This window comes from Festucalex cinctus, chromosome 4, assembly GCF_051991245.1.
Source record: "Festucalex cinctus isolate MCC-2025b chromosome 4, RoL_Fcin_1.0, whole genome shotgun sequence".
Taxonomy (NCBI): domain Eukaryota; kingdom Metazoa; phylum Chordata; class Actinopteri; order Syngnathiformes; family Syngnathidae; genus Festucalex; species Festucalex cinctus.
This window is the reverse complement of record NC_135414.1, coordinates 21,053,374-21,078,444: the sequence shown is the minus strand read 5'-3', so window position 1 is coordinate 21,078,444 and position 25,071 is coordinate 21,053,374. Positions and strand designations below refer to the sequence as shown.

General features: G+C 41.8%; 1 protein-coding gene across 4 annotated transcripts in view; it reads left to right on the top strand.

Annotated features, from left to right (window-relative positions):
• The window catches only part of LOC144017768 (transcription initiation factor TFIID subunit 4), a 74,159-nt gene that overhangs the window by 19,114 nt on the left and 29,974 nt on the right, over positions 1-25,071 (top strand). For all 4 annotated transcript variants that reach the window (XM_077519664.1, XM_077519665.1, XM_077519663.1 and 1 more), the window contains 4 exons: positions 2,139-2,308; positions 6,254-6,384; positions 9,337-9,462; positions 12,149-12,205. In XM_077519664.1, the coding sequence (XP_077375790.1) occupies positions 2,139-2,308; positions 6,254-6,384; positions 9,337-9,462; positions 12,149-12,205 (484 nt within the window). The remainder of the gene's footprint in view (positions 1-2,138; positions 2,309-6,253; positions 6,385-9,336; positions 9,463-12,148; positions 12,206-25,071) is intronic.

The window sequence follows — 25,071 nt, the reverse complement described above, 5'->3', positions numbered from 1 at the left end:
TTATTCCTCACAAGTGTCGCGGGGGGTGCTGGCGCCTATCTCAGCTGGCTCTGGGCAGTAGGCGGGGGTCACCCTGGACTGGTTGCCAGCCAATCGCAGATATTTTTATTTCATATTAACAAAATACAAACATTTTGTTGATAAATATTCATGATATCTGACTTTATATTACACAATTTAATACATCCATTCATCCATATATATACTGCAATGAAATAGAATAGATCAATATTTCTTTATTCGACCTGGTCCAGTCACAATTTTAGGACTTGTTATCCTAGATGTTACAACTCTGCCATCGCCTTATCTCTGCCAATAATAAATACAACAAGTAAATAGACCGCTATTTTCCCTTTGCATCCCCTGTCATCTTTTACTGCAGGACCAGTGCTGAGTAAGGCTTTTGTTACCATAACGACCAGGGGCGGAGGTTGTGATACAGTATGAAGAAAAAAAGCGAGTTCCCATAAAACATGCTTGATTGGATAGCTATCTACTGTACTTTTCTTCGTCTTTTTAAATCATACTAATGTAGTCTGACTCTATAGATTATGTATGTTTTTCTTTTCTTTTTTAACCAGAACCCAGCTCCTGAGTTGGTCCTCTGTGGTATAATGAACTCTCTTTGAGGGGTTACTTTAATTTCTTGGAGTGTTTGGCAATTGCCAGGGCTCCAAATCAAATGCCTGAGACAGGTCTGACATTAAAAGGAGGCAACGAGATATGAAATGCAAAATATTCCTAGACTACAGCTGGGCGCTAATAAAGCCGAGATGTAATTAGCGGTCTCGGGAGCCTCTCGAGTTATTGGATTGGCTTGGCTCGGGGGTGGGGACGTGCAGCCGGCAGCCACATGCATGCATAAGCGGTGTTTCCATATCAAGCTTGTGTTTCAAAGCCAGGGCACGCCATAGGTGATGATGATATGGGAGTGGCGCACCCCCTTTTAACAAGGAATGGGGGTTGAATCCTCCTTGAACCCCTTCTTTAATGCCTCAGCCACTCTGTGCCTTTTACCTTTTATGGTGGCCTGCAGCGTGAACATATTCGAATGTGGTTGTTCCCCCTCCTTACTTGGAAGGACTTTATGTTCTGAATGTAATTGAGGCACATTTTATTTTGAAAGTAGCAGGCCCATGCCATTGTGTTGCACACAAAAACAACAATTACGGGGTTTCCTCCAGCATTTTATTAGCCTGGCCACTGATCAGGCTAAGCTAATTTGATTGACTAATTTTTGCTTTATGTACAGCACTTTTATGCAGGTATGATTACTTTAAAGTGCTCTGTAAGTTAAAGTTGAGTTGACTTCAGTGTGAATGCTTGTTCATTTATATATTGCAATTGCCTCGTGACCAGTCCAGGTTGTTCTCTGCCTTTAGCCCAAAGTAGCAGTGTTAGACTTCAGCTCACCCATGACTTAATAAGGACAAGGAGTAGGCCTAAAGAAAATGAATAGATGGACATTCCATTCTTACATTACTGGCCATTCCTTACATTTAGCAATATTGTTCAAATGCATTTTTTATTATATATTTTTAAAGGCTTTACTAAATTGAAACAGCAGAGCAAATGGCTTTAACTCCCTTATTGCTTAATCGTTTCATGTTTTTCCATTCAAGTGAAGGATGTGGCAGCGTTTGTGTTTAGTCTCTGAACGCAACCCCCGGGGGTATGCTTCATTTTAGGACAGGTCAAGTTATCGGCGAGGACGTGGCGAGGGGTAGGTGCACCGCCAGAGGCAGCATCAGCGGGTATACTCTCCTCCCTATGTATCCACACTCGCCGTTGTTTGGCACGCTCTCCCTAGGAAGGCGTAATTAGAGTGCTTGGAGGAATAAGCACGAGAAGTTGGAGGTGCACTCTAATGGTCTTTGTCAACCTCCCGCTGCTGTGTCAAGTTTCATATTGGGTTGACCAATGGGTTGTAAAATGGCGGATCATCGAGATGTGGGCAGGAGTCACGTGATCGGAGTTACGCGCTTGTTTCTTTTATCTATCTACCCAGTCATTTTCAATTGGCGCATTTGACAGATGAGCAAGAATCATGGAGACTGGAAGAGTAACAGAAAGGCATAGAAGTGGACGTGCTTGGTTGGGAGTGGTTGAAGATCACCACTTGTTCCCATTTTCCGCAGGGATGACGACGACATCAACGACGTGGCCTCCATGGCGGGCGTCAATCTGAACGAGGAGAGCGCCCGCATCCTCGCCACCAACTCGGAGCTGGTCGGCACGCAGATTCGCTCGTGCAAGGATGAAGCCTTCCTGCATCCTGGGTTGCTCCACCGACGCATCCTGGAAACAGGCAAGTTCAGCGCCACAACTTCAATGTTGAATGCCGTTTTCCAACTTTTGGTGAGGAACAAGCAGAGAATGATGAAATGGCTCAGCGTTTGTGGTTTGTATGGAACATGTTGTATCTGTGTTTAAAGTGGCATCACTCAGGACGACTTTTGATATTCTCTCTGTCTTTGCCCGCAGTTGTTTGAGGCTGCAGCCCTCTTTTCTTGTTTGCCCTCGGTTTAAATGTGATACACTTAACAATTCTTTCACCTCCTTTTAATGAATTCTTCAGTGGCTGTCTGTCTGAATTCACTGGACCGCGGGCGCACACGCATGAATACTTGATGGCTTTGTCTTTTTAAAGGCGGCCCATCAGATTTGTCCCGTGGACCAAAGCAGTCCAGTTGAGAGGAATGAGACTCGGCAGGGAGAATTTATTTTTTTAAGTCTCTCATGGTGAAATCGATATAAGCCAAGGTGGTGATACTGTCTTCATTACCTTGTATTGCCACTAAAATCTGTCCGTGCCAGTGTTAGTGGTAGTATCAGAGCCGTTTACATGTAAAAGTCTCCTTGAATCTTGGTCATATGCGCTTTTCACACTGCACTTAGCAAGGTGCAGTACGGCTCCGACAAATCCATTTGTTGTGTATGTGCTAACGGGGCAAAGACAGAATACTATCCTGATATGCGCTCAAATTGAAAAATGTTCAATTTAGAGTAGCATCGCAACCAAAGGAAGAGGGACTAGCGTAGCGATTTCAGAGTGCTAACAGCACTAGGCCAACCAGCGGCAAAAGCCTCACTTTTCCTCACTTCCTGGTCTTTTTTTTTTCACATGCACTTCCAAAAACATGGGTAAGCACGCACCCATGTCATCCTTGCATGCTGTTCCGCAGTGAACATCAAGAAAACCAAGTGTGAAAAGGCCTTATGGTGCTCTAATAGTACCCCAGAAAGATACAAAATTTCTGGATCGACTTCATCCTCACATTGTGTGTCAATCCCGTTTTATATAAAACAGCAAAACAGACACAGGGGCCATAGGCGCCATCCCGGATCCTAACTCCGAAAATGGAAAATCTGAAGGTCATCTTTTTTCCATGTCACTAACTACACTGACACAGAATGGGTCAACCCAGGAATTTTCCACTTCCTATGGTAGGATCAGATATTTGGGACGGCGCCTGAGGCCCCTTTCACACTGCATGTAAACATATTTTTTTCTTTGCTGCTGTGCTGCGTAATAGGCACCAACACAAAATAAGGGTTATAAATTTTGACCAAGGAAATTTATGCTGCTGGCGTTTGACTCAGAACTGACATAAGGTGTGACGTGACTGCGGCCCCTTTCACACAGTCTACTAAATACATTTGTTTTTTTGTGGTCTGTTCTGGATAAATGTCACATACACTGAATGAGGTGGATGAAGTAAACCTAGTTGTTTTCCATTTTCTGAGGTAGTAACAGAGTCATCATAGAGGAGCGAAGATGTCTATGACCCTTTTTACTGTTCCTGTAAACAACAACCTAAACTACAAGGTGGAAAGGGCATCCTTTTTTCCCCTTTGTTGTGTTCTATATAAATCACATCAATGTGGAATGTTGAACAAGTTTACATTTTCTGAGGTAGTGCCTGATCCATCATAGAGGTAAGGTGACACTTGTGACCCCTTTCACACAACTTTTTCATGTTGCAGTTCTGAAGAAACCGTGCTAATCCGGAATTGGGGGTACAAAATCTACCCAGAAATGTTCTGCCTACAGAAGAGTATCAGAGCCGTAATTGAGCTAGAACAAAGTCTTTGTCCCCTTTTACACTGCCTGTAAATGTCAACTTTTGCCATCACTTTTCCGGTTTATCTTTCTATATAAACGGCACGGAAAACTGAATGGTGTCCAATGATAGGTCTTCAGTACTTGTGTTCATTACGTGTGTTGTTTGAAAGACCCCCCCCCCAAAAATACTGTTTATTGGCTCTTAAGGCTGTCCCTGCAGTGTGGAAAAAAAGTCTGATTACTCAAAATAACACATAGTATGTTAGTAATCAAAAAACACCACACGTCATTTCACGCGGCAGGGAGCCTGGTAACCTCATCTTGTTTCATCTCCATTAAACTCTTTTTGGGCCCGCAGACTAAGTGGACTCTCGGCATGGTTGTTATCCCGTCACCTTGGGGCTTCTTTTTAAAAAAAAAAAAAAACACTTTCCCTCCAGGGGCAGCACAGCATGATACAGTGGGGCAGGAGGCGAGGCTGCCCCCTGCTGGGCTAGTGGCACCCGTGCAGCTTTGTTGTGTCAGTTGATTGGCCTCGCCACGCTCCCAGATGACAGCAGTCCAAGGGAGGCACCCCGGGCCTGCCAGGTCCGCTCAATCAGAGAGTCCTTGTTTCTTTTTTTCTTTTTTTTTTTCTTTTTTTTGGTGTACAAGCACACGGTCTTGCTTTTACTCAAATTTGACTTTAACCTTTTTTGGCCTCAGCTTGAACCAGAAAAAGAGCAATTGTTTACTGTTTTCAAACCAGAAGGTTTTAAAACAAAGTACAGTTTTCATCTATACCAGTGACATGCGGTGAGGTTCACGAGTGGTGAGGCATGGACTCCAATGCAGTCAGATAGTCCGGTTGTAGGACCTACACCAGAACTTATTTGTCCAAGAGATCCATTTAAAAAGTGGACCATTTCTTTCCTATAAAAATAGGAATCCAATGTAGAAGATTAGACTAATTATGACTTGACTCCACTTGCTTGAAATTTAGTGAGGGCTCGACTTTACTGCTGTGATTTTTGCCACAGCCACTTGGAACTTGAAACTTGAAAGTTAAGACTTGCACATATGTGACATACTGTACTTAATGCGAACCACGGTTCATGATATTGTGTACTATTTAATGCACATGTTCCTTGCAATATTAATTCCTCCCTTGAAAAGATCTTGTTTTCGGAAAGCAAGGGGAACCCATTAGTGTTTTTTCCCTGACCTGATGACATTGCCACACGTAAGTGTGTGTCTGTGTGTGAGTGTCTGTGTGTGCGTGTCGCCACGTTAATGAGGAAGAACCGTTTCAAAGCACGAGCGAGCCAGTGCTATATGTATTGTCGGGCTGATTTAAATAATTGCTGTGGTTTACTTAAAAGGCTGCAAGAGAGGAGAATTATGTTAATGGAGTCATTTAACAAGAAGAAGTTGGAAACGTGTAGCAAGTCTTGTTATGACTCGCGATGAGTTTAGGCTCCAAGGAAGCTAAATTATCCGTAGTCGCAAAGAGATGGTCAGTGTCGTTTACTGTGCTTTGAAGGAGCTTCTCAAGCCCTGCGTCAGAATTTTGTGAAATAAGTTAAATTCTGTGTGTGCGTGTGTGGTCTTGAGTTAAACCACAGTATTTGGTGTCTGTCCACGTTCACAAAGCCTCTTGATACTGTGTTTCAGTTTTCTATTCTTTATTTATGTAGAAAAAAATATATAAAGAAATGAAGTGTCTAAATTGCTATGGTAATTTCTGGTTGTCTGTTCAAGGTTTTAGCTTCTTCTGCATGTTTTCTATTGGGTTGAGGTCTGTGATTAGCTCACTCCATGAGTTTACATTGGCCTTGTGTGTTGCCAACTGTTTTCTTGGTGACAGCATCACAATTGTCTCCTATTGTAAACAAGTTCCTGACGTGTACTTTAGGGCTGCACCAACACTTTTATCATGATGGTACCAAGTTGTGAGCTTCTCATCAAGCCTTTTGCTGATGATGTTGCTGTGGCTGCCAATGTTGCAGGATCTTTGTGTGAAAAGGCCCTTTGAAACAATTACCGGTACCTCCTAACTAAACTCAGCAAAGTGTGAAGAAAGGTTACATTTTCTAATTGTGAAACTAATTGTATTATTCTCATTGAGCAGGTTGAGTCATGCTGGCATCTGGGCAAAGCATATATTTTGCTATGGATTAATTAGATTGCGCTGGTTTCATTTCACAGCCAAGAAATTTGGTGTCATGGACGTGCCCATGGAGGTCGTGACGTTCATCTCGCACGCCGCGCAGTCGCGACTCCGCACTGTCGTCGAAAAGGTTTCGGCCATTGCGCAGCACAGACTGGATTCCTGTAAGGTAAGTTGATAAAGTGGAATGTAGGGTAAAAAGTTAAGATACAAGAAAACCACTGTGCTTTTCCATATTAGCAGTGACTTGTAGGAATAGAAGCACATTTAATTGGCCAACATTTAAGCCCAAGAATTTGGGAAAACTTTAAAAAGGTGTTATTCCTGACACCGAGGAGGAAGCTGCCTCCCCCCATCCTGTTTTGCGCTTCTTCTTTTTCATTTCTTCCTTTTATTTTTTATTTTTTTGTGGCTTGGCAAACGAGGTGTGAGAGCGACAACGGGCTCTGTGTGAAGACACACTGTTGACATCAGCGAAAAAGGAAGATAAAAATTAAAGACGGGGGAAGAAGATGAAGCGGGCCTTAAAGAGTAACTGGGCTCCTTGCGTTTGCGGTGGCAGGAGAGTGCAGGCTCAGCGCTGCAACAAAGGCTGGATGAGAGAGCGCTAGAAACTGGAAGCGGGGGTGCGACAGGAATCCTCTGATGTGTGCACCCGCATTCGCTCTCCTTGACGGAAGCGGGAGCGCATACCGGCACCTCGCACGAACATAAGCAATTATCTTATTAACTTTTGATAACCTGCAAAAAAAAAGTTGTTTTCTTTGTCTTTACGAGCACCTTTTTTTGGGGGGTTTTCCCAAGTGGAATGCGATGCGATTTATGCAAAGAGAGAGGGCTTAGTCTGTAAACAGAGCTTTTTAAAGCAAGCAAGTTGAAAGTGTACTATCTTCTAAACGCACTGCAATTGAGTGGTGAACGTTTATGCTTTGTAAATTCCACAGTCTCGGTTTTCAGACCAAATTGGACCGATTTTGGAGCCTGATTCCCCGCTTCCGATCAAAGGCATCAAAGGCCTGATTATCGGTTTGGGGTATGGAGTAGGTCGGGCCGGCGAGATTTTCCTCCATGCTGTTGATAATTTCTGATCATGAATTCGTGTGTATGATCGACACCGAGTTGGGCTGAGCCTTGGACTGCTTTTTTCTTTATTAAAAACAAAAAACGGGGTGTTTTTTTGTTGTTGGGTGGAACAGATTGATGTCATTTTAATTCAGTTCAACTGGTAAATAGATTTGATATAATTCACCTTATCTCTACTCAATTTTATTTCTTAGAACTTTTGGAACAACCACAGCTCATACAAATTACTGTACTTGAATACACAAATACAAATGAAAGATACGACAATTTGACATAACATAATTTAGAAATGATAGTTAAAGCATCACAAATAAATACAACTAAATATGACACCAAAAAAAGGTCAAAGTCTCCAGCTGTGTTAACTTAAAACCTAAGGATATAGGTGGAGTTTGGGGTATGTAATGTTTTAAAAATAGATAGTGAGCCTGCTTGCATGATGTGCACTGGGAGATCGCTCCACAATTTAGGACTAGCAATAGAAAAGGCTCTTCCCTCTAAGGTCCCACTGGGACTACATACATATTATTAAAGACCCGTTTATAACACATTAGTGTGACTTAATGTTTCAATTTGAGACAGCGAGATGTGTCGTGTTATTAAAATGACATTGGGAATTCCCATTGTGTGAAGTTTTCAGCCTTTCACAGCTGCTAATATTTATTCTCCTTGCACTGATTGCACGCCTAAACATGAGAATCGTGCTGTTGTTACAGAGCAATCTAGCAGGAATGTTTGTTTGCACTTACTCGATTGGTCAGATTACATCGCTTTTGGTAGCTGTCCAGTGTACGGTCCGCCGTATGACCCAGAGCCCCCCACTGTGTCACCGCACTGACGAATGAACGGGAACTGGAAAAAAATTTTTTTCCACGCTGGGCTAAAATCGATGGGAATTACAGCCCTTGGGGCTTGTGTCTTTCAGAGTAAACCAGAAAAGCACAAACCTAGAACCCTTTAACTATTAAACTGAAAACCTTTTTTAATGAGCTTTTATCCCCACGGGCAGATATTTTCACATTGAATTTATTTTAAACTTCTCTCCAAAAATTTTAATTCAGTTGTCAATCTATTCGATTAAAACTCTCCCAGATGTAAACATCCGGAACCACATTGAATCCAAATTGAAGGGCCTGACCCGATATGGTAGTGGGACCCAATTACTTTGCTGTCCTCCAGTTTGCATTTTCCTTTTATTGCTCCCAGGGTAAGATCAGAATCTTAAACTTATATTGCTCCCATTTTAGAAACAATTTGAACACCTAAACACAAAAGAAAAACACGCATTGAACTTCAGAAACTGGCAGTTCTGTACTTAAAACTTTGAAGCGAGTGTTGAAACTGTTACTTCTCTTACTACATTACAGGGAGTCAGGTTAACCTTTTAGGAAAGTGCAACCACAATAGTTTGTCTTCCTTTTAAAAAGTGCCACATAGTAGAAAAGTGCAACATCAATAGCTTGCCATTTTTAGGGGAGTCCAACAAAAGCAGTTTTTCTTTTTTTTATGAAAATGCAACATCAACGGTTTAGATTTCTTTTATTTTTTCCAGTAAAATGCAGCATCAATAGTGTGTGTTCTTTTCAGGAAAGTGAAACATCAACTTGACATGCACCTAGCTCCTCGCCCTAGCTCTACATGGCAAACATTGACATTAAGTTAGAAGTAAAACCAAAAAAGGTATTTAAAAAAAAAAAAAAAAAAAAAAAAAAAAAAAAGACATTCAAAATAGATGGACATGATGGGGAAATATGAAATATGTCATTACATCATGACTAATAATAGTGATTCGTTTTTAGTATCTGTTCAGTAATCCCTCACTGTTGTCGGGTAATAAGGACTAAGCCCTGCCACAATAGCGGGAAAAAAAACAAAAAAAAACAAATAAAAAACATGAGTGACTGACAGCCCCCAACATGTTTAAAATTGTCTATATTAATAGTACAGTGTAAATATAATGTAAACTACGATCCCCAAATGCTTTGAATCATCTTCCGTGTCAGTTCACATTTTTCAACAATTCTTGTGTCCCTCTCAGGACGACGAATGCTACGAGCAGTCGGCTGACGTGCGCTCTCAGCTGCGCTTCTTCGAGCAACTAGAAAGGATGGAAAAGGCGAGGAAGGACGAACAGGAGAGAGAGATCCTCTTGAAAGCCGCCAAGGTAAAGTCAACTTCTTACCACTTGTGTGCGTGTATGCTGTTATTATGTCCTAGTGTGCCAAACTGCGTGCACGTGCACTTGTCGGGGTGTGTGTGTATATGTTGCTCCTGACACATGAATTTGAGTGTGACACCAGTAGATGAAGTGACCTCCCTGTGTCCTCCCGGGCTCCTGGCCTCAGGGCCTCAATGTCCTGGCTCCTCCCCACGCACACGCACGCACGCACGCACACGCGCACACATACAACTTGCAATAACATTCCTCCATCTTAATGCTCGAATCGTACTGGGAGCTGTTTCTAATATTCTGACCTTCCCATGTCTCTAAAAATAAATAAATAAAAATGCAGTAAAAAGATCACTGCTGACCAAAAAGAAAGGAGAGACAATCCTGAGCAAATGAAAATGCCCCGCGGTAGCACATTAGCAGGGTGAGCAAGCGAGCTAGCTAGGGTTCATTTAATTAATTTTGAATGGGGACAATGTCCCACACTAAGGATTGTCATCACCACACACCTCGTCGTCTTAATTGCGTTATTACGCCGCCGCTCCTGCCGCGCATGATAATAGGACACCAAACTCCATCACCCGGCTCTCACGATTTTAACGAAACCTGATTTGTTGTTAAAAAAAAAAAAAGTAGAAGGAAGAAACAATGCTTTCTAATGTCCTGTTAAAACTGGAAGCTATTAGTTCAATCAATCTATGCAAATGAGTGCACTGATTGCATTTAAGTAATAACAGGTCCTACACAAGGCAATCTTATGTTTCTACATAAGCAGATAAGCTTAAGCAGCATGAGTACATCAGGGGAAAGAATTGCAGTTTCACAGTAGACTGGCCAAGTCAGTTCCCTGACATAAACTCCATAGAGAACATGTTTTACATGCCATCACACTACTATTAAGTCAATACAAACGACAATTTTATGTAAACACCAGGAAGTTGAAATTGGAAAAAGAACAATGCTTAAAAAAAATGATGCCACTGTCACATAATAAAAGATGACATGGACACATCAAAATAAAGTCATTATCTCTTCTAAATATTTTTAGGGGCCGTACTATGGCATAAACGTCACACATTTCTGCATTAAAATCCTTATAATTGGTCCTGAATACGATCCCCAAAAACTCATTCAGTATCACCTACTGGAGGGGGGGGTTGATGTAAACTAGCCCTAACTGCTGTTTCACTGATCGATATGAAATTGGGTGGCCATGTCTTTCATAACAGGATTAATAACCCATGCTCAGAATTGAACAGAAAATTGGGAATTCTGGTGTTTGGTATGAAGCAGCCATTTTTGGCTGAATTCCAGGGCTTGTATTTGACAAGCTCTGACTAGGAAATTTGTCTTTGTAAGTGTTTTTTGAGTCACACGGATAGTTTTGATCTTTGGTATCAGCGGTAAAAATATGTCGGCAATATCGTACTATTAGCTATTTTGCTATTGCCACCTCAACTGAAATCTCCTGAACCCACCAAAATAACAAAACAAATGAACTGCAACTTTTCCCAATAATTCTTCAAACTTGCATATAAGTTGTTTGACTGTGTTTAAGAGATGACGTCCAGCTTGACAAAAATAGCCGCGTTGTGTGATACTGTAATGTACCGGCATGGCCTGCAGTGGTCAGCCGTATACACGTTTTCGCGCGGCAGTGAAGGATTTCCCAGGGACACGCGTATTCACCCACATCTCGGCCGCTTATTAAAATAGAAGTGTCGTTACGCCAGGGACACACACACACATACGCACGCACACACATTAACGGATCGCCACACTGGCTCACAGTGACACTGTCACTGATACTCACCAACATCCTTCACCCCCTTTGTGTGTGCGAGTGTGTGCTGGCTCATGCAGAATTTTTAATAACCTCTTTTGATTAGCGTCCCCCTGCAGCGGCTTATTTAGGGCTGGATTTGGAGCGGGTTTAAAGGCCACAGCCCCCCCGGGGGTGCGCTCCGTTGCACTTCTCCTCAATTCAAACACGATGTCCTTGACACCTCCGTATCCTGTTCCCATTTTTGCTGTTTTTTGCTGTAGCAGCAACAGATGAGTCGGGATGCTTTGTCGGGAAAAATGGGGGATAGGTGGCTTCTTTAAATCAGACTGTGAACTGTGCAGACGCCAGTTCGAAACACCCTACCTGCCTTGCATTTTGAATAAATGGTTCACTGATTGGCACAGATTTGGTGGACATGTCCCGGCCTAGAGTGGGTAAACTGGACAACAAGGTGATTTCCTGGTGGGCCGAGCTGCTATTTGCGCTGCTTGGGGCCGCTATTGCAGCTCTGACACAAATTTCATGAATGAACACAAAATTAGGTTGACATGTCGATCAATGTAGGAAACATGAAAAAGTCTCAAGGACCCATGCCCAGAATTAAACAGCAAGGGGCCCATTTTGGTTTGATGTAGTCATTTAAAAGTGACTTCCAGGGCTTGTACCTGATGAGCAGATGAGCGACACTAATTTGCCAATCCAATTCAAACATGATATCAGTGACACCTGTGTATCCTTTTCCCGTTTTGCACTATTTTCGCTGGAGCAGCAACAGATGACTCTCGATTCTTTATTGGGGTATAAGGGGAAGGGAGATTTCTCTAAACCAGTTGTTAACCTATACGCACCCCCACTTTCCCTCCCCCACCCTCACCACCCAATTTGACTTCACAGAGCCGCTCCAGGCAAGAAGACCCAGAGCAAGCTCGACTGAAACAGAAAGCCAAGGAGGTAAGATCATTACCCTTGACATTTGCTAGATTTGTGTGTATGAATTTTTCATACGCTTGCTACATATGTAATTCCGTTTAACGTCAAATTTAAGAAAAAAGAAGTTGGAGAAATCGTTCCCGCACTGTTGATGCCCCCCAAAAGACCATCGTATTCATCAGCTTGTAGCTTTTACCACTTTGACTGTTGCTCTTCATTTTAGTAGAAAGGCCATCATCTACTACAGGGGTCTCCCAAGTCAAGCCCAATTGACATAAAGGAATAAAGTCCATCCATCCATCTTAGTCCTCACTAGGGTGGCGTGGCCGGATGTGCTTGAATCTATCCCTGCTGACTTTGGGCGAGAGGCGGGGCCCCTATGGACAATTTAGAATGAACCTGCATGCATGTTCTAGTATTTTATCTGCATATTACGATTTATGTGAAGTGAAACTGAGTTGAGGCAGCATGACAACCTAGTGGTTAGCTTGTCTGGAGATGAGGGTTCAAATCGACTATGTCTGTGTCTTCCAACATACCAAAAATATAAGGACAATTTCAATGAAGCTAACATGATGCATGTTTTTGGAATTTGGGAGGAAATCAGGGTACCCGGAGAAAACACACGTAATCACGACGAGAAAATGCAAATTCCACACAGGTAGGCCAGAGATCCGAGTTGAACACCTAACCTCAGGCACCATGCTGCCAAGCAATAAAGTCGTAAAAGTAACATTTCAACAGCAACATTACAACATTAAGTAACTTTTTCATAAATGTATGCCATTGTTTCCGTAATTCACGTAATTCTTATAAATGTGACTTTACTTTGTCCTTCACTGGATGTAAAAAAAAAAAAAAAAAAAAAGTTACATGGCATATATATATATATATATATTTTTTTAAACTTTGTTTTACTTTTACTTTTTTTTGGAAAACATTTGACCATTGACTATTTTTGTAGCAATATACCTACCACCAGTCATGATTTTCTAAGCAAAAGTAGGTAGGTATCGCAGAAATAATACAAATAATACAAATGTTATGCTTTTAAACTACTCCTGTGTTTAATTTTTAAAGGATTCCTTTTCTCGCCACAAAAATAATGGCTTTATCCTCATAATTGTTTCAGGTGGTGTCATTACTCCTTCCCTTGTTCGGAAAACTTTGTATGCATTTTATCTACCACTTTCCTCTTTCTCTATGCTGTTCATTTGGAGACACACTTGTCTTTTATCATAGCAGGAGCCATGTGCAAGCACAAAAAAAAGAAAAGTGAGTTTACCCTCCGAATAAGCGTTTCAGACGCAGCGATTTATTCCCCGCATTAACTTTTACGGCTACAAAGGAGCGCAAAGACGCATTGTCTCTTGCGTGTAATAGGCTAAAGCGCCACGCTAAGGCACTTTAATCTGAAACGGAAGCAACTGTGTCTCGTCTCGTATAGGACACATTCCCAACGGAGCTCAGAAAGTAGACCTCTCTTCATGTTTACAAAAGAGTTCTGTCATAGCTTGGGTTTGTTTTTGTCCTTGTTTACTACACACTAACTTCTTTCATTCAGTGTGGGCAGAGAGAGAAAAAAAAGCAGCACTCACCTGTTGTTGTTCTTTTCAATGCCAAACTTAAGCAGCACATCTGCTTTCTTTTAAGTCTATTTTTTTCCAAATAGTTTTGTGCAGTTTTCTAAGTTGCACTTCAATAACGTCGTGATCAGATTGTGGTAAAAGAGTATTAAATAAGGCCACGCTGAAATCAAAACAAAACAGAAATAGTTGATAGATCACAAAATAAACTTTTAATTGTCAGGAAAAAGAAAACAAGTCAGCATTTCCAACCATTTTTCCAAAAGTACAGCAAATTTAATACATAAAAAATTTGGATTCTTAGAGTGTAATTGACCATTATGTGCCACACTCAAGCACACTAGTAGAGAGGTGTACTTAGGTACACAATGTCACGTGTGGACAAATACAAAGTATTATTTATAAACATACAAGTAAAATTAACCCTTTTCTTTATTCTATAAACTTACAACATCACTCCCCATTTAGTCAAAATACCAATGAAGGTCCAGTGTTTTTTTGTTTTTTTTAATTACTATTTTGTCTCTTATTTCTTCCATAACTGTATATTTGAATGTGTTTCTACGCTACACATTCAATGTGACTGCTGGCCATATTCCATTTCTGTTTAGTAGCAGCTGTAAGTGTCTTTCTCAAGGGCACTCCGCCATTGTCGCCGGGCCAAACGCTTTCATTTGGGGGATTTTTCCTTGGCGTTGAACTCGTGACCTTCAAAGGCAACGAGCCCCTCTCCGCCGGCGAATGGCAACACTCGTCTTCTTCTCACCCGGACTCCTTTTTTTCTCCTGCGCCGGTTAGGAGCGTTCACGCACAGATCTCAGCCCTTAACCATAAGCCCCGTATATGCAAATGAGTCCGTGTAATAGGCAGAGCGACAGGTTCGGAATCCCGAGGTTGAACCATGTGATCAAAGTGGATCTCCTCCCTGTTAAGTGGCAGTGCGCTCGTCATGTGGATGTGACTAGATTAGTGCCACACACACTATATAACAAGCTCATTTTGTGAAATATAACATAACAGTTGTGTTCTGAACAGACCCACTGCTTTACATCTGCGTTTCATTTTTCTTGATGAACTCAAATATTATAACTATGTGATTTGGCTTTCCTGTCAACCACTGGACTAAGATTTACTTGTAGAAGCGGTTTCTGAGAACTGTGTCACATCTATGTTGCCTCCTACCTTACAAATTCGAGAGAAAAAAAAATCAATCAATCAATCAATCAGTCAATATCCGTTATTTAACGGGTAAAAAAAAAAAAAAACCTCATTGTGGTTTAAAACCTCTTTTCCAAGTGTAACCTGGCCAAGATGGCTGCACAAAAACAAAATGGTTACGGCAATCGCACAAGGCACAAATAAAATACCATCACACAGAAAAACAAGAATTGATTACTTGATAACATAGTGCAATCACAAGATCCGTTTGTACTTAATTCTCCGTCTTTTACAATTGTCTTGTATTCCTCCACTCATAAGATGTCGATTTCAAGTTCTGCACATCAATCCAGGTCATTTAAATAATGATTTAAAAGTCATCTGTAAAGATGTCCTGATTTGCATTCTTGCAAACAATTGAACTCATATTTAGTTTATAAGGACAGCTTCACATCTGTGTTGCATTTTTATTGACAAATTAAAATATTTAGTACATTGATTTGAAATGCCTGAAGATTTTGCTTTGCTTTATTTCACAAACTAACATTTATTGTTTAAGAAAGACTTCCATGAAGATTTTGCTAACATGCAATGACCTAAATCAGGGGTGTCAAACATACGGCCCGCGGGCCGGATCAGGCCCGCAAATGAGTTTAATCCGGCCCGCGAGATGATTTTGTAAAGTAAAAAAAATAAAAAATTGTGATGTCGGACTAATTAATCAGCTGGCCACAATCAAAACAAATAAATTTGTCATTTCACAAGCAGTCCTCAAATGAGCAATGCAACTTTGTACGAGGAATCGTCGTCCTGGATGTCATTATTTTACACACAACTTAAACGACGGGTTGTTTAATTATTATTATTATTATTATTATTTTACTCATACCCCGACATAAACGTGTTAAATACGTCACAAATTCAATTACTGGTAACACAAATAGATATAACAAGGATTAACGTTCTTATGACATCATTAACTGCACCACGCAATGCATTCTGGGAACAGTATACTGTATATGCAAAACAGGTCGATTTAACACGTCCGGAAAGTGCCACATACCATTTGCATTCGTGTTATTTTTCGGAACAATATGATTACAGTTGAGCTCCGTAATTTCGGGCTGGTCCTCGAAAATCTGCGTATAAATGACGGCAGTCGTTTTTAAGTTATATACCGTTATTTTCCCGATGCGGCCCACTTGATAATATATTTTCCTCCATGCGGCCCCTGAGCTAACATGAGTTTGACACCCCTGACCTAAATAAAGGAAAAGTTTATACAGAAATAGAAAAAAAGTGCAATATGTGGTTGTATAAGTACTGAGAAATGTGTTGCCTCTTTGTGGCATTTATTGTAACAAACTCAAACTGTATAAACTGAGTAATCCTTCCGGATGGTGCCTTCCCATGCATTAATCAACCAATATTTAGTTTTTAAAGCACTGTTTCTGAGAACTGCTTCACATTCTTGTTGCATTTTTCATAACAAACTCAAATATTAATCGCAAAGCCTGAAAATGCTTGAAGATTTATCTTCCCTTGAGCTGATAAACTCAATTTACTGTTTAAACTAAATCAGGCTTTAGGATTTTACTTTACCATCACTGATCTAGTAAATAATCGTATAAGCACTGATTCTGCGAACTGCTTCTGGTCAGTGTTATATTTCTCTTGCCAAACTCAGTTTTATACAGTAGCCTAAATGTTTATTGCAACACATGAAGCACTTCTCAGAAACAGTGCTTATAAAGCACATTTGTTTTTTTCTACTTTTGTATAACACACTTGACACACTTTCCTTCATGAATACAATTTGTGAAATAAAGCTATTACAGGGATTTGAATATTTACTCACGATTTTCAAACGCTGCTATTATTGTGAACTATTCGTATATATAACACCCCCCTCCTTTTTGTCAGTTAATGGCCGTCGTTTCTCAGCGCTCGTGCCTCTCCCCGTTTCCATCACCTGCCCAGCTCAAGGCAACAGAGCTGGCTGTTTGTGTCACCGCCGAGTCTGTCGGCAGCTCACACATCTGCACAAATTTCATCAGGATAATGAGGGCTCGGACACTCCGCCGAGGCCCAGACCTCGTCTTCTGGAGCACGCACATACTGTACATGCAAACACATGGATAAATCACCACCGTCATTGTGGAGAAATGAAATTAATAGGCTTTTTGTTGTTGAACCGAAGTGTAAACACTCGGTTTCCTTGCCCGGCAATGAGGAAAATTTATCATTAAGGGTTGATATGCTGTAACTTCAGTTTTTTTTTAAATTAATGGTCTGTGGCTGGGAATGGTCTGTACGGGTGACGTAAGGGCCAGGCACTCACTAGACTCGACTCGACTAGACTAGATTAGAAAATGGTCTGAACACCTTTTTTGATGGTCGTGTTGTAGAATCAGCGCCAATAGGTCATCCTGAAATTTATCATTGATAACCACTTTGACTTCATTGGAACTCCTGTTTCTCTTCAGAGTCTGGGTTGTAGCCGCCCTCTGCATTGTGAAGTCCTATCATGCCCTTGGTCGGCATGGTAACAAAAGCCGTACTCAGCATTGACCCAGAAGTACAAGCAGTGGCTCATTACCATGGCACAGGATCAGAAAGGCAAAAATAGAGTTTAAAGTGTGTTGTAGTTATTGGTCTTAGTCTTAGGTTATTTTGACAAAAAGACGACAGATACTTTTCAATTGTCAAAAATGGTATGACTCCTTTTAATGAGATTCAGTACAAAAACTGTGCAGGTGTACCTAATAAACCGGCCCCATCAGAATCCGAGATGGCAGTAATATTTCCATCCATCCTTCCTTCCATCCAAGTGCTCCAGGCCTCTTTGATACGAGGCGGGAACATGAAAAATTCAGCAAAGGCGCTTTGAGCGAGCGAGGCGCCGCCCCACACTGCTCTGAAATGTTGCCGTGTTGTGACAATGATGAACAGAGACGTTAGAACACGACAACGCTCCAGTGGTAGGCTGTCATAAGAGTGATTAGTGTGCCGTGTAACCATGATGTAAGCAGAACACAATAATATCATTTAGTGTCCGTCCCGCTAAATACAGTGGTTCTAAAAACCGCGAACCATAGCTTGGGGGGTGCTCAAAATAATTTGCATTAAATTATTATGTCATATCATTTTAAAAAGTGCATACATACTGTATGGGGAACGGCTCTCCAATAAAACAAACGTAATAAATGAGTTCCTCCTCCCTACCTTGACTTTCAGCCAATTAAAACCTATAATATATTACCTCAGTCATTCTTTTTCCGTGAACAAATGGTGCATTTTTCAAGAATATACTCCTATTTCATAGAGAATAACATCAACTTTTGCAATAAAATGTGTCATTTAACAGATCTTTCTGGGAGAACTGGAATGTTAGTCCCGGTTCCACTTGATTCTCCATTGTAAATGCCCAACCGCAGTCCAGGGTATACCCCGCCTCTCACTCAAAGCAACCTGGGATAGGATCCATCTCACTTATGACCATAATGAGGACAAAGACTGTAGAAAATGGATGGATGGATTCCAGTTGATATCAAGTGAAGTACCCTTGTGAATAGTGGTTAGCATGTCTGCTTCGCATTTGAGTGTGTGAGTTTGAATCTCTGGTTTCTTACGACATTCCAAGAACATGCATGTTTGGTTAAGAAAAGTGCTATAATACCTGGACAGATTATTATTATTTTTTTAATTAAAACTAAATGTCCCTCCGAGATGATTGACTTCTCCACCAGACACTGAACTACAGTGTTATGTTGTACTGAAAATATTTTTGCATCAGTTCCAGTTGGTGTAAGAAACAATGCAAACTTTAAGTGGCATCAGCAGGACTTTGGAGCCATGTATAATGACACTTCTACGCCGCTTTTTACATAAAAACACAATTGCGTTGGTATTTAAACGTGTCACCAGCACTATACGAGAGCCAGAGAGAGTGAGAGAGAGAGGGTCGGTCTAGCGCCTCGTCTTCCTCCACCGTTTGGCCGAAAGGTCAGATGGGCTATTTCCAAAATGCCCCGCGGTGAAAATCAATGGGCAAATCGCGGAGCTCACTTCCTGTTTGTTGTCGCCGTGTGTGTGCGTTTGGCCAGAGAAAGACTTTGGGGAGGGGATGGGAAGGAGGGTGCGGCGAAGGCCAGTGGAGATACATCATCGTGTCGGCGGCACGAGACGCGTCGCCACTACAGATTCATCATCGCCGCATCTGCAGGCTGCCAGTGGACACAAGAACTTAGAGGTGCACTGAGTAGAGGCAGGAGAGAGTGTGAGAGAGAGAGAGAAAAATAAAATAAAATTTTTATGTAAAACAAACAATGTTAGATGAAAACTCACCTACTCTTACCTATGCGTAATTTGGTGGCAAAGATGCTGCCCGAGCTCCCTGCTCCTCTTAAGGTGCATTGAAATAGCTTTACCATTATTATTTATCATTGTTCTTAGGTCAACATCCCTTTGATGGCTTTAACATAGTAAAAGCATGCCAAATTTTTCAGGTGTTTGGTTGCGGTTCCTTAAAATTCATGAGGATGCTGAAAACCCTGAAATTGAAAGAATCCACATTAAAGCGTGTTATGACACTTTTTGTTTTGTCCTTTTCATAAAAGGCAGTCTTAAGGATTGTACAAAAGGTTGAACGTAACAAGATGTTGTGTGAAACAATGAGTCCACTCACACACAAAGGTGCTCATCACTGATGGCTCAGTGCACGGAGAGTCCATCCTCCTCTCTACTCTCTATTCTTTTTTGCCTACAGTCATTCCTGTGTGTGAGACTCTCTCTCTTGGAGGCCTTTGTCGGAATAATTCTCCTCAAGTGTTATCTTCCTCGAGGCGCCCCGGAGATTCCTTTTGTCCATTTTGAATCACCAGCGAGGCTTGAAATGCCTTGAACCTCCACCGCCGAGTTAATTCTGGACTGGCTCAACTTTTGGACCTCTCATTTAAAATCGCCCTGCTGTTTATATGTTAGTGTCTATAAATTGGCACTGTTATTACCGTGACATATGCCCGGCATTAACATATTTAACCTTGTTGCTCACGTAATGAACAGGCAAGTTTTTTTTTTTTTTTTTTGTAAATCCGCGTACTGTTCCTCATTTGGCCCGGCATCCTCCGCAAGTGACCAGGTCAGTGCAATCCCGGACCGGATCCCACCCACGCCAGCTGCCCCGTCAGGCAATTGGCCTCGCTCCTCTAGAGGCAGGAGGCTCCAACGTGTCAAAGGACAACACATCGGCCCGTGTTGTTTTGTTCTTCTTTGTATTAAGTCGGTTATATGCGCAAGTTCATAGGCTCTCCTCTTCTGGCCCGGCAGAAAACTGGTCGGCGCTCTCGCTTCCGCGAGGCATGCCTCGGGCAGGAAGGCCCAAACACAGGCTACCCTCCTCCTCCTTCCTCAGTCCTCCTCCTCCTCGGTCTGTGCGCTGACTTTTAAAGAGTATTCCGTTGTTTTGCATGTCCCACTTCATGGATTGTATATTCTAGCCTCGTAGGTAGTATCATGAGAAAGTCTTTTTCGATTTTTTTTTTCCCCCCACTTTAATGTTTAATATCATAAAACAAACCTCTAAATTAGACAAAGCTAACCTAAGCAAACATAAACTGCAGTTTTTAAATGCAGATTTGATTTATTAAGAACAAAAAAATATTCAAAGCTACCCGACAAAAAAATATTTACCCCCTTGTTAAATGGCTAATCACATTTTTTGGAAAGGTGAGTTCATTTTATCTGACCGCACCCAAGTAGGATTACCTCCGGTCCTGTTCAATCAAGAATTCACATATAACCTGTCTGACAAATTAAGTCAGCCAAAAGAGCTAAAAAAAGCAGCAACAAAATGATCGAAAGATATTCAACAACAGATGAGGAATAAACTAATTGACATCTATCAGTCTGGAAAGGGTTACAGTCATTCCGAAAGGTTTAGGACTCTAGCGAAACACGATGAGAGCTCCATCCATCCATCCGTCCATCAATCCCCCCCCAAGTGTAGTCTCCTCAACGTGTGCCGGGTCGTTCCCGCAACCTACTGTTGATGGAACATATCCGGAACCAGGCGGCATCCTAACCAGATGCCCGAGCAACCTCATCTGGCTCCTCTCAATGGAGAGGAGCAGCGGCTTTATTCTGGGCCCCTCCTGGATGACGGAGCGTTTCAACCGATCTCTAAGGGAGACACCCTGCGGTGGAAACACATTTCAGCAGCTTGTATCCGGGATCTTGTTCTTTCGGCCATGACCCATATCTTGTTACCAAGGTGAGGGTAGGAACTTACTGACTTCAGTACCTGGACCTGGATGACGTGGTGTGATTGATGGATCCATGAATTCTGCTTATCAGAAAATTCTAAGGAAGAATGTTTGTGGCTGACCTCAAATAAACTGAGAAAGTAATCAGTTCATTAAATGACTCCATTCAGTACGTTCACTTAAAAGATTTGTTTAAACAAATTGTTTGCAAATGAAACAAATATTCAAACCAAAGACTCAAAGAAAAAGCTTTTTTATTTGTTTAATTGACTTATGTTTTGTCTGACTGATGTCTGACTGTGCAGAACGGTGGTTGGGAGCACCTGCCCTAGTTGCCTTGAAAAAACTTAAGTTGGGGTACTTATAACTTGGTCAAGTTCCTACTATAATTGAATCATCATTGCAGCGCTCCTGAATAGCACAACTTCTGTGTTTGTTGCTTTGTTGTCATCTTGCGGTCTTGAACTTGATTTTTATTTCCTTCTTTTCCTTCTTCTTCACCCCAAGTCATGTTGTAAGAACCAAAAGAGGAAAAAAACATCACTCTTCTTCTGGCTTCTTTTAAAACGATACCTTTGGTGATCCTGTGTGTGTTTTTCTCTATTACAAAAGTGCTGTAATGAGAAGGAAAACAAGGAGATTTTTCTCTTTTTGTTGCCTCAGAGGGAGAAGGCGACACGTCTCCTCGCCTGTGAGCTTCACTTCTGTCTTTGCGGCGTTCCAAGCGCTCCTTGGGAAGCGCGAGCGACGGGGGAATTGGGCGCGCCCAAGCGACGCTGGTGGCGAGGTGCCGGGGATGCGTTTCAATTAAGAAAAGGGGGCTGCGTTCACCTTGCAAATCCCCCCCACGGAATTCTGACCTCACACCAACTCTTGTCCCATCTTTGCTTTGTGGTTGAATCCCAAGGTGTTGTCACTGCGGGCGTCCATACGGGGGAAGGAAGGACAAGAGCGCGCCGGCATCGGGTCTGCGTGTTTCCATTAGATTGTCATGTTGGGCTAATTAGAGAGCGGCAACATGATTCACCTTGTTAATTAGGAGCGCTTGCACACCACGTGCCCACCCGGGGGGCCACATAGAGAGAGAGAGGCTCAGAGGCTGCTTAGTCGCCCGCCCGCCCCCTATGAAGATATCCCCCCTTTCTCATCTACCTCCCCCTTCTTTTTTTGATTTCAAAATGAATAAATCATTGGCGGCGTCCTCTCTACGAGTGCGAATGTGTGAGTTTTCATCTTTCCTGGATGCAAATTAGACGTGATCAATAGAAAAGAGAGGGAGAGAGGGTGGAGGGTGGGGGGTGTTGAGCATTGAATCAGAGAAAAAAAAGGTGGAAAAAAAGGCTGACTGCTAGACGACGAAGTGTAGAGACGACATGGAAGGACATTTCAAGTGGGAATTTCTCCTTACATCAGCGATAATTTTAATGATCTCGGAATGGGCTGAACACATCCCTCTCCGTGCCTTAGCAGGTCATGCAAATGTTAGTAAAAACAATCCTTGCTGGGGCGCACACGTGCCAATAATTGGGCCAAATTCCCTCTCTTCTGATCTTATTCAGCGAATGACTCGAAAGTTGATCCTGTTGTGTGTTTCGCCATGCTGCCTCTCACAGGTCGGTCTGGATACTGCGTCAGACTTCTTTGGGGGAGGATACTTGTGATTGTTGATCGAGATGTCGTTAAAGATGGGAACACATTGCTAAATATAATTGGGTCGATTTTTGAGCCTGATTGTCCCTCTCCCAAAGTCAGTAAAACCCCAATTATTGTCTCAGACAAAGATTATCCTGTGCAATCCGCGTATCAATCATTCAGCAGTTTTTTTTCTAAACAAAACGGGAAGTACAAAAACAAAAACATTACTTGCCTTTTCAATATTCGTTCCAAAGACCAAAATGAAGAAAATGCTGAACGACTTGATTTCCAATTTTGTGCACAAATTAAAAATGGGAAAAACGGCCAACTTGCAATTTGGACGTTTTATCCAGTTTGAATATTTTAACTTGACGCAAGTTGTGTGACCCGGAAGCCATTTTTTTAACAAGACTCGTGGCCGTGCACTGACCTGTATATATTACTGGACACCTGATAGTCCAAGATGTCTAATCTGTGCGTATAGATATAGTATATAATAGTTCACTCGCGAGATGGGAGTGGTAACATGGCCACCCTGTGGCTTCTACGGCTTGCATGGGTGTGTAAGGGCTATCGGCTATCCAGTAATATATACAGATCAGTGAGTGCGTACTACAAATTGCAAAAATGGATGATTATGTGCTCTTCAGCTGGGGTAAGAGAGTAACTTAGTGGCCAGAACACAAGACCACCGACAAAGTTGAGCCACGAGTCAGATAAAACAAACAAAAAATTGCTTCCGGGTCACACAACTTGCATCAAGTGAAAATATCCAAACTGGATGAAACGTCCAAATCGCCTGTTGTCCGTTTTACCATTGTCAATTTGTGCACAAAATTGGAAATCGGAAAATGTGTCGTTCTCCATTTTCTTCATTTTGGTTTTTGGAACAAATGTTTAGAAAACAAGTCTTATTTTATTTGTGTGTGTGTGTGTGTGGTTTTTTTTTGTTTTTTGTTTTTTTACTTCCCGTTTAATTAGGAAAAATGATTGAATGAATTATGATACACAGATTCTGTGCGATTATGGGGTGGGGTGGATCCCCTGTCTCACCATTATGTGCTCTATAGAGCACACATTCATTTTTTTTCTCATGGTCTCTCTTGTTTTAAAATTCAGTTAAGAAGCCCAAAAACATATCGCTAGTTGTGACAGAGGTTACCAGAAGTGGAACTGGGTCTGGTTCAGTACTGTACCAAAAAAAAATCTCCAAGTTAGAGTAAGGGACTGCACCCTGATGTGCATATTAAGAACCATTGCCATGGTCCCAACAATGACACTCTCATAATGACTTAAGCTGCAGGCAGTGAACAATTGCTTCTTGCTTCTGGAAACATTTCATATGCACTCTGTTTGTCTGTCTGTCTACTTTATCCATCCATCCATCCATCCATAATAATAATGATAGTAATAATATAACAGTGATAATAAGTACAAAACTACTAATTCACTTATGATGTAAATTGACCTGACAGCAGATCCGCACCATGTTATAGCTTGTAAATAAGCCCTGCTCAATCTTTATTTCTTTTCCTACCTGTGAACTTTAGAGTTGATTCCATGCCAGCAATGTCCTCCCGGGCGCTACATATTATTATTGGAGGTGTTATTTTAACACCAGGACTTCTTTTTGCATGTGAAACAACAAGAAAAAGAGAAGGAAGGAAGTGCAGTACACGCAGAAAAGTAGACAAAGTGCAAAAGGTGACTTAAAACGCATGCATTCCACCAAGGAGACACTACCTGGTGTTTCCTGCTGGAGAAAAATGGGGAGCTCTGTAGGGTCCGGTTAGCCTTTAATGGCGCCGTCTTCAGCCAGCACTTCCTTTTAGCTTTCTTCGCAGCCCCGCAGCCGCTTGTGACGTCAAGCAGAGCATGTTGTGCTCCGCCAAGGACATCTGTCTGTAAGCGTCTGGGCGGCCGCGAGCCTCCCCTCAGGCCACGGGGGGGATGGAGGGATGGAGTGAAGAGGGGTAGATGGAGAGGGGGGTGGTGGAAAGGCTTTGTTAAAAACAGCCAAAGATGATGAAGGGCAGGTTGGCCATCATGGCGAGCCAAGCAGACCTCTTCATGTATTTTAGGCATATTTGCTTATTTTATTTATTTACTTGTTTACATTTGTTGGTACATTCAAACAGTTGAAGATATGAAGGAACTTTGAGTTAGAGACTGCATTTTTGTAACAATTTAAAGGGGACACATTTTGCTTTTTTTCCCCCAAAATTAATGGTGTCAAGTCCGTTGC